This window comes from Lactuca sativa, chromosome 5 (genome assembly GCF_002870075.4).
Source record: "Lactuca sativa cultivar Salinas chromosome 5, Lsat_Salinas_v11, whole genome shotgun sequence".
NCBI classification, from domain to species: domain Eukaryota; kingdom Viridiplantae; phylum Streptophyta; class Magnoliopsida; order Asterales; family Asteraceae; genus Lactuca; species Lactuca sativa.
Genome location: NC_056627.2, coordinates 139,341,964 through 139,352,345, shown reverse-complemented (window position 1 = coordinate 139,352,345; position 10,382 = coordinate 139,341,964). Strand labels below are relative to the sequence as shown.

The 10,382-nt window shown below is 36.3% G+C and overlaps 1 protein-coding gene across 2 annotated transcripts; it reads right to left on the bottom strand.

Moving 5' to 3' along the window:
- LOC111875854 (probable serine/threonine-protein kinase PBL26) lies at positions 1-7,833 on the bottom strand. 2 transcript variants are annotated; one of them, XM_023872374.3, is made up of 7 exons: positions 7,742-7,833; positions 6,768-7,639; positions 6,462-6,581; positions 2,357-2,422; positions 2,209-2,277; positions 325-728; positions 1-152 (listed from the first exon to the last, which is right to left on the bottom strand). In XM_023872374.3, the coding sequence occupies exons 2-6, from the start codon at positions 7,452-7,454 to the stop codon at positions 423-425; spliced, it is 1,248 nt and encodes a 415-aa protein (XP_023728142.1). In that variant the 5' UTR covers positions 7,455-7,639; positions 7,742-7,833; the 3' UTR covers positions 1-152; positions 325-422. The 2 variants fall into 2 exon arrangements, with proteins under 2 accessions (XP_023728142.1, XP_023728141.1); XM_023872373.3 differs by having other exon boundaries at positions 6,768-7,797.
- Between the last annotated feature and the right edge of the window lie 2,549 nt (positions 7,834-10,382).

The following is a 10,382-nucleotide window of genomic DNA, read 5'->3' as shown; positions in this document are numbered from 1 at the left end:
TATCTAAAGGTATTATATATATATTATCGATAGTTAGAATTAGAATTAAAACGTTGTTTATAAAAAGAACAACCCGATCATCTTTTGTTTGAGTCAAAACTTGTGAAACTTCTTTTTTCTCTATTCCACTTGTTTTGCTATTAACTCTTCCCCTGTAAGAAACAATTTAAGTTAATTGACACAAACATAAATACACTTTTATTGCTATAAAAACTTTTCTCAACCATACACCGAAACAAGTGTAAGAGACTCTAGCCTCTGTGATATGAGCCTAGTGGTTGATAAATGATATGCAAAAATTAAGGTGGAGAAGAAAATACATACCTAATATATGAAACAGAGCATCACCCTTTTTTTCCTTCCAGTTTTAGATACAAGATGTTTCTTTGTGGAGGGATCTCCCCTGAATATACGATCTTCCACTACCTTCTTTTCGCTGAAACTATTTCCGCGACTGCATCCTTATAGGGATCCAGATCCATCGTTGTTTGTCGAAGAGAAGAAAACTCTACCAGATCTGGTTCTTTGATCCCAGTTGCGCTGTCAATATCCTGATTCTTCTCAATTTTGACAAGATGCTCCTTCTCTTGGTTCAAAATGGGCGCAAAACCATTACCAATTGTAACTGTATTCTCGTGGGTGGCCTTATTGCTTGGCTTTTTTGAGTTTTCCATCGTATCATCCCTTCCAATCGTGACTGCTGCTCCTTTTCTTTTTCGATTTGGACCCTAAAATGATTCCCGATGACCGCAAACAATTATAAAGCGCAAGAATTTTGAACTGAGTTCAACTTAACAAACAAAAGAAAGGATATGCAAAAGTTGGTGTTAGATTTAAAATTCCTCATAATTTTTCTTTAATTCCAAAGAATTTAGAGATAAAATAATAAAATGTTTATTTTTTTCACTTATTTTTAATTGGGAAACATAAAACACAATTTTGTTTTATTTTCAATTTTTTATTTTCTCTATTTTTTTTTTCCCTAAAAGTCGAGAACTAAGTAAGGAAAACATTAAAGTATATGAAAACATGGAACAACAGAAAACATGATTTTACGGTAGAAATTGACTTATTAATTACTTTTTTGTTTTGTTTATATTAAAATAATTTCTTTTATATATTTTGCCATCAAATTTGTTATATATATATATATATATATATATATATATATATATATATATATATATATATATATATATATATATATATATATATATAAGTTTCTAAACAAAATATTTCACAACAATAAAATATTTATTTATTAGGTAAAAAGAACCTTTTAAAATTGATCAATGTTTAATTGATATATAACAAGTTTTTGCTAAAAACAAATTAGTAGAAAATTGATTTGACAAATTAAAAGGCTATAAGTGGAATAAATCATCAATCATTATGAATGCTTTAAATATAATGCTTAAATAAAATAATACAAAGAAATATGAAAAGTAAAATCTTTATAAAAGTTGAGATAAATAAATAAAAAAGGTCTTCTCATTTTGTTCATATTTAGACAATTTTTTACACGATTGATCATCAAAATTGTTAAATGTGTTCACATGTTGTCATTTTCACAGGCTAGCTAATGTGACAATGGCAACACGTGAACATATTTAACAAGTTTGATGGTCAAATATATACATAAAAAATTGTCTAAACATGAACAAACACAAAATATAATTACCAAATAAGTCAATTTCCTTTTTAAGAAAACAAAGCCGGATAAAGAATATGAGCCAAAACCGGAAAAGATGCAAATATTTCAAATTTATGGTCCATTTGATAATTGTAATTTATATTTTATAGTTTGAACTATTTAAATTATAAGAAAATTTTGACCTTAGATTATTAAGGGTTTATAGAAGGGGACGCACAAAAGCACATCCCATAATCGGCCCACATTTGGCCATCCTCTTCCTAAAAAAATCAACAGCAAGCTTTGTTTATTTTCCTTGCTTCAAATATTGTAAGAACATATTTCATCTCTTGTTTTAATCACGTAAACAAGCACGCACCTTAACTTCATATAGTCAATCATCTAATTTTGGAAAAACAAAAGCATTTTGAATGATATGTCGCATATAAGGTTTCACATAATTTATATTTTTAAATATGACCTATGGCGATGAGTGTGATTTTTTGTAGTGTATTTCAATATCATGTTTTTCTTGTTCATTTGTTTCAAAATACATATAGGTTAGTGAAAAAAACCTCGGCTTCGCTATGAAGTTCTTTGATATAGTCAAGCGTCAAACCCAATATGTCTGCGACGGATGTTTTCTGCAAGAATAGAATATAAAGTCCTTAATTGCAGCCATTCAATAGTAGGACACATTTTGAAAAATAATAATATCTTTACCTTGTTCATACTCGGGACTACCTCTTGTAGCTGTCTTAGTTTCTCACTTATTTTAATTCTTCTTAACTGAAGATATCAGAAGTGAATTAGTCATTTATACATTCACGATTATCATTGATTTCATCATTTTTTTTTATTTCCTTTTAAATAGAAAATTACAGAGGTCAATACATATCTACGGAAGGTAACCGGGCAACAAGCTGCACCGCTAGCCCTTTCTGGATGGCAAAACCAATTCTTTTGAAAATAAAATCTACGGATCTAGGAGATATAACATTAGAATGCATGACCCGTTGAACTCTATTAGCTCCACCGTCTCTGGTGTGAGAAAACCAAATGTACCAAATTCAAAGGGTACAAACACATGTTGATTTTATATACATCATTCTTGTGCTTTGCCACTTTGCACGCAGCGGCTTTCAAAGTGGCATGTCCTGCTATAAAACCCTCGCTCTTCAAACCGACGGGAGGAGAGACTCCAATAAGATCCACACAAGTGTGCTTCCCTCCTTCCCAACCAAAGACCAAAATGTCAGTCGGTCTGAGTGTGGATCTTCCATCATACGGATTCGTCAAAAAGTTCACCGACGCTTCTTTCTTCACGGAAATACCAGCACACCGACAAACATCAAAGAAAACATCCCTAACCACATCATGTAGGAATTTGAAACCATGAAGCTCTCTACATTGAACCACATGTTCCCCAAAAGTGTCCAAACATGCTTTGCGGAAAACTGGACATATCTCGTCAATTTGGAATAGAGGAATCATGAGGCAGTAATAAAGGATGGTTCGGTACTCCACATAAGACATATGCTGGCCGAGGCCATGAATAGGGATAGTTAGCAGAAAATATTGTGCATGAGGTGCTCAAAGACACTCAAAAACTGATTTTTATCTAACAGTCATGTCGAAGTTGACTTCCATATCTTTGGCAGTTTTGATAAAAATGGCATACGCCAATGTTTTTTGGGATTTAGGGGGGGGGGGGGGGGGGGGGGGAGCAGTGTTCTTATTAGTGAAACCGTTACAGTCGAATCCTCAAATCATATCATGAAGACAAGTCAAAGCATATAGGTAATCAAAGTCCATACCACATATGTCACTGTCACGTAAGATGTGGTCTAGTAATGTCCAAGAGTGGGCCCTCGGGGCTACAAATGTGTAGGAGGAAACCTTGTATGCTGAGTACAAACCCAAACCACCGAAATGAATAGGTAAGGAAGCCAGACGCCCTAGATGTCTCCAAAAAAGGGGCCTCCACATACCACCATATTCTCGATAGACTCGCGCAATCCTTTATCAAAGAACGAAGTCGCTTCTTATATATGTACAGGTTTGCATGTCCTTAAACCAAAGAAATGTTTTGCAATGCCCATACATGATCAAAGCAAAAGAAGCTCACTCTGCGGGTCACATAGTTGTGGAAGAAGACTCATCAAATCAACAACATTGACCACTCTCTTCATGGCCAGCCCGCTAATAAACCTCGCCATCTCTACTAACAGCCCTCCCCCCCCCCCCCCCCCCCAAGGAGCTTCACCCCCAAAGACGGTCTCCCTATATCAGATGAGAATAAATCGGTACGAAGCTTCCTACCATCACAAGAGGGCCAAAAAATCTCTGTTTTCTTAATGTTTATCTCAAGACCCAAACTCGGACCATTCACCCGAATAAGGTTCAACACTCTAGCCACCCCTCTGAACTCCTAATGACAATCTCATCATCTAGATACCAAGCATGGAGAAGGAGCTTGCAATTGTATCTAATCTTGTACACAAGCGGATGCAAAATGGGGGCAAAAAGAAGAGGGCCCAAGGGGTCACCTTGCTGCATCCCAGTGGCAGACCATATATGTTGGTCTCCTATATAAAGTCTTGTTGCTTGCCCGTATAAGAAATTCACTCACAAAGAAATAGAAGGACACATCCTCCTAACCTCATGGAGCAAGGATGATCTATCCACCAGGTTAAAGGCATTCGAGAAATGCACTATAAGCAATGCAACAAATCAATCAGTGTGGTGTTCACTCAACACCCTATTGGCACTATGTAACACAGCCTTCGCACCCCGAACACACCAACCCCAAAATGAAAATCATTAAGATACTTGGCCATTTCTTTACCCACACCTTTTATGGCAACCTTGGAGACCAAACGTCTCCATATAGTGCCTACTATAATCGGACGGATCCCATTGTCTGATTTAATCAGAGGCGTGAGAGGACCGGATGCAACAAACTCTGACAAAATGGACGGATATCTTCTAGCCAACCATAAATTAACCACTGCAGTGATAACACGTATAAGATATTTGGCTATAGCAGACTCTTCTCTACAAAGGGCATCCAGAATGTATTGAGCCCTCAAACCATCTCTCCGGTATGAAGTTCCTTCAGGGAAAGATTTAATGCAGCCAAATACACAATTATAGTCTGCTATAAGGGGAGGTTCAAAAATTACGGGGCTCGACATGGATGGGAGTGGCTTGAAAGGGTGTTTGTCCTCCAAAGATTTAATAGTATCACCACTGTATGGTGCAACACCCGATGAGCATAACACTTTCACTCCTACAGTAAAATGCCTATTTGCAACCTTACGGAGACATTGCCTGATGTTGGTGCTACTCGATGTAGACTCCTTCTGAAGGATGCCTCCACCCGTCCCATGGCCCCAGCCTCAGGATTGTCTACATATTTTTAACTAACGTGCTGATACCTTCCTCTTTCCCCCATGTATCCAAGGACTTTAAGATGGAGCTTTGTTGTAAGAATTTCCTTTTTCTAGACCTAGATTCTTGTCTATTCTTAGGCTTAAACACTTGTAGTGTGAAACGAGGAGGAAATAACAGACAGATCCATGCATCAACCGAACCAGGTTGGGCAATCACCTTGTGAATAGCTGTTTTCAAAGCCTGAGAGAAAGAGAGACGACAACTATGGGGTCCTGGGGGATACTCTTGACAGTGGTGGTAAGCTCTTTGAAAACACGATCAAGGAGCCCAACATCCAAAACCAAACCCCCAAGAACATTTGTCGCGGACTCTTTCAAAGACGCTTTAAAATACCGACAATGTAACAACTCAACACGTCATCCTCTAGCTTGTCATTCTCTGTAATAGAACTCACAAGACCATTCGGGTGATGACAATGACGACTAAAAGCATGCAACGTCATACACTTCCCACATATCCATTGACCAAAGGCCTTCAAAGATTCTTCCACCGCCATAAATAAACCATCATCACTAGAAAGGGCTTCACGTAAAACCCATTTACTATCTTAAGTAAGTAAATGGTGCCTTTTGATGTGTGAAATCATACGGACAATCCCCTTACTTCCCACTTCACCATTTGGGAAAGAATGGAAGTTTCTAAACAGACACAAACAAATATCACTCGAACTTGTAGAAGAAAAAGACATATAAGAGAACAAATCTTGAGGTGAAGCTTAAGCTATGAAGCAAGCATTAACAGGAAGGAAATGAATGGGACACCAACACACTGTTGGTGTGCACATGGAACGCTCAAACTAAGCAAACTACATTATCTTGAAAAATAGAGCTGCAATAAGAGAAAAACTGGTTTGGACATTTTATCAAACACTTGGTGTGCAACATAAAAAGCTTCTTGGAATTTCATCTTCTTCAACTGAAACATCAACCTTCTTATCCTAAAATCCTCGAAGTCAGCTTCTTCTTGTTTCTTCCTTCTGATTTCGACAACATCAAGAAAAAAAAAACGAAAATTCATTCTTCATTCTTTTTTTTTGGGTCTTGTTTCAGTGATGTTTGATGGCTGGAACCAAAACAAAAGGCAGAAGTATCTCTAGAGCCAGAAAAATTCGCCAATGGACTACCCAAGTGGTGATTTTAATACTAATTTTTACAGCAAAATTTACTTAAAAAAACGTCGGTTCTTGTCTTCTTGAACACAAGAAAGTGAAGAAGCTTTGGAAAAAAACTACAGAAGGCAGTTTTGGGTGATGAAAGCATCGATAACAGCTTTACAGAAATTGACATTGAAGAACCAGAAATTCAAAGACGTGCAGTGGAATAGGGGATACATTAAACTATCAAAAAAGAGGTAATTTTGCCAGAATATTTACCCTCTCAGTGGCAGTTCTTGGGCGAGTAGTAGGATCCCCTTTCGCTCTGCTCTCTAATGGCACCGATTCTTGTAATTGTTTTAGTTTATCCATGGCACCGGTGTTCCCTAGATCATTTTGCTGAGCAGGACATTAGGTCATGTTACAAATGGTTAAAGCGATCACCAAACAGGCAAACATACAATTATATATCATCCAAATATCACAAATCATCCCTCTTACCTGTTTTCAGAGGAATTTAGACTTGATAACATAATAAGATGATTATAAGAAAATGACTGAATCCAAAGGAAAAATGAGATGTACCTGATATTCAAGTGCAGTTTCTAGTGCTGCCAGAATCTCATTCATTAATGGACGTTTGTTACGGTCTCTCTTCAAGCATTGATAAGCAATCACTGAGAACACCTTCAAAGAACTTCTATTTATTTTATCCTTTATATTACCAAATATAATACCATTTAGGTTGTGTTCTTTGTAATGCTTTCGTACCAATTCGGTAAACGATTGAGAATTATCGTGGTTGCCTGTACACAGCCTCCCACACAAAACTTCAAACAAAACCACACCAAAGGAGTAAACGTCTGACTCCTTTGTTAGTAATCCCGTCTCTGTGTATAGAGGATCCCAATACCCAAACGTGCCAACTGGATTTGAGAAAATAAATGAGTATTGCAGGTCAGCAGGACAAAACTTGGATAGACCAAAATCTGCGATCATGGCATTCCAATTTTCATCTAATAAGATGTTGGAACTTTTAATATCGCGATGCAACACTCTTTGTTTGGTTTCACCAGGATTATGAAGGTATGTTAGTCCGCGTGCAGCCCCAATGCATATTTCAAGGCGTCTAACCCACGTTAGATTGTTGCTGTTGAGATACAAGTCAAGACCTCTCCTCGAGGCATACTTATAGACGAGTATCTTCTCTCCACCATCGTCACAAAAACCCAATAGAGGCACGATATTCTCATGCTTGTAGAGAGAAAGCATAAGGATTTCATTCCAAAATTCACGATCTCCTTGCCCAAATGCACGATCTAAGCATTTTAAAGCAACTGTGGTATGACCCTCGCAATGGAAGAGTTCTCCCTTGTAAACTTTCCCAAATCCTCCTTTCCCAATAAGATGATTTTCACCGAAGTTGTTGGTTGCTGATCTTATAGCTTCTAGTTGTACTTTGAGGTGTTCAAACCGTTTTAGATCAGACATTGTTTTGATCAATCAAAAAGAAAAGAGAGAAAAAAATAAATAAAAAGATAAATAAAATTGAGTAAGACCTGCAAAGGTACACCTGAAGTGCTTGAAAATGCTGGTTGATGTTGGATCTGTTTTTGCTTTGCAATATATAGAACTTAAGGTCTTTTAGTCAACTCTCACCGTCTTATATAGTTGATTGTTTATTTCTAAAAGCCAGCTTGCAAAGGAGTATTATTATAATATCCGCGTGCACTTGCAGGCTTGTAAAATAGATATTATATAATTCTATAACATCTTCTTAAATAAACTAATTATCTATATAATCTATGTATATTGTCCATCTTAAATAAACTAATTATCTATATAATCTATGTATATTGTCCACCTCAGTGAAAACCCGTTTAAAGAAGCTCCACCACACAATTATTTTTATTTAGGTGTTATTTGTTTTTTTGTCTATGCCACACAGACAACAGCCTTTGTTGTTTGTTTTTAGGAGACCGTACATTTATAAAAGTTTACGCACGGGTCTTCTACTTGGCAGAGATGTGGAGTAGAGTTTTCTAAAATTTCTATCTTCTAACTTTAAAGAAAAACACTCTTCCTATTTTAGTTATTTTATATCAAGAGCATAATTATATTTGCATTCAGTTTATGTTATGTTGTGCACCTAATTAAAATCAAATTATTGATCATAAAGCATAAAAAACCATTAAAATGATGAATACTTTTTTTTCAAAATGACTTTTTTTGTAATATTCATATTTTAACAAAGAAATAAAATAAATATTAAATATATATGTTAGTTAATACCATTTTACTTTTTTTATATGACCACACACTATTTAAAAAATGACCTAATTATCTTATTTTCATAAAAATACAAAATAATTTAGGGAATCATATTAAACATAATAAAAAGTCACAATAAAGAAATAGAATAAAAAACGGTTATGAAAAATAAAAATGTTATACAATAATACAGAAAATTTGATCTATATTTGTTAACTATTTATAATAAAATCATAAAAATGCTAAGTTCAAAAGATGATTTTATTATAGAAATATTAAACAAAGATAAACTATATAGTTTATCATTTTGTTGATCTCTATGAATAAGTAATAAATGGTCCATATGATTCCAATGTCGAATCTCTTAAATGAATCAGAATTGAAAGAAAATTAAATTCGATGGAACTTTTTAGTTTTATAAAACTAGAACTATTTAAATTTCAGTATTGAAATACTCTTTTAAGTTAAAAAAAACCAGTTTGTTTAGATTTTAGTTTATTTTAACAACCTACAGACGTTAAAAAAAACAACCAATATTCTTTCGTAGACTACAAACGTTTGGTTGAACTCTTATACTGCAGAGGTCTTCAGATGTCGACCCAACATATGTCATCATCTAGCACAATTTCTTTGTAACGACCTAAATTTTCAAATAAAATTTTCATGTTTATTTAATCAAAATATTCTCATAAGATATAAAATATCAATAACAACTGCTTTCAAAATCCATAACAACATTTTATTTTAAATATCAGAGTGTCCCTATATAAAATTTCGGAGAGTGCACATCGTGCCATCAAACCTTTCCATTGCCCTTAGGCTCTGAAGTACCTGAAACAATCAACAAACTGTAAGCTAATGCTTAGTAAGTTCCTCAAAGCATACCCCGCATAATCCACATAACCATATAGTCCATATCAATCACATAAGCAACATAAGCCATGCATATAAACATATAAGGATGTCATGGAAACCCTCCAAGGTCTTACTTCGGGTGCCACTGGAACCCCCACATGGTCTTAACCCACTGCCATGGGAGCCCCCACATGGTCTTAACGGCATGCCATGGGAACCCCCACATGGTGGTAACTGTCTGCCATGGGAACCCCCACATGGTCTTAACTTCCTGCCATGGGAACCCCCATATGGTCTTCCCTAACATAGAAATATCATACAAACTAAATATATAAATATACTAGGATGCCAAGGAAACCCTCCAAGGTCTTACACCGAATGCCATGGGAACCCCCGCATGGTCTTAGTCTACTGTCACGGGAACCCCCCCCCCCCCGGGGGGGGGGGGGGGGGGGGGGGTCTTCCATACTATATCATAAAGATAACTGCCATATCACATATCACACAATCAACTAGCATTCTGTATAACACATAATGGGTCGGCCTTGGTGCGTTCGACCCATAGGTATGGTGAAGAGACTCACGTCTGTGTGCTGAATCCGATAGCTGCTCTCCTAACAGTCTGTGACCACCCGTGCTAAATAATAATACCATTAACCCAATGTTTGGGTTGAAAATAATCCAATTAAAGAACCCAAGTCCTTTCCTAATGGCCCAAAAGTCCCCCATTGCTAATGGGCCCAAAGTCCATGTCCAAAAATCATTAATGGGCCACATGGCCCAATAAAGTCCAACCATAGCAATCATGGCCCAAAACAGATAAATTTGCTCACTAACTCAAAACATGACCAAGCCCAATGACTGATTAGGGCCCAAAGGGCTTACAAGCCCAAAACAAGTCCAAGCCAATCTGAGTGCGTACGCCCTGCGTACCATTCTTGTACGCTTAGCGTACTGAATCCCTAAGTTCTACGCGCTGTGTACGTTATACTACGCCCAACGTACAAATAGATTAAGTACCTTGTTCCATTAAGTGCTTAATAGTTAATATTCCAACGTCCAGTCATTAGATTT

Coding starts and splice junctions, on each gene's coding strand:
- LOC111875854 (XM_023872373.3), bottom strand. CDS start 7,673: ATGTCTGATCTAAAACGGTTTGAACACCTCAAAGTACAACTAGAAGCT. Junction 2,278..2,356: donor TAGTCCCGAGTATGAACAAG/GTAAAGATATTA, acceptor CTATTCTTGCAG/AAAACATCCGTCGCAGACAT. Junction 729..2,208: donor AACTTCATAGCGAAGCCGAG/GTTTTTTTCACT, acceptor GAATCATTTTAG/GGTCCAAATCGAAAAAGAAA.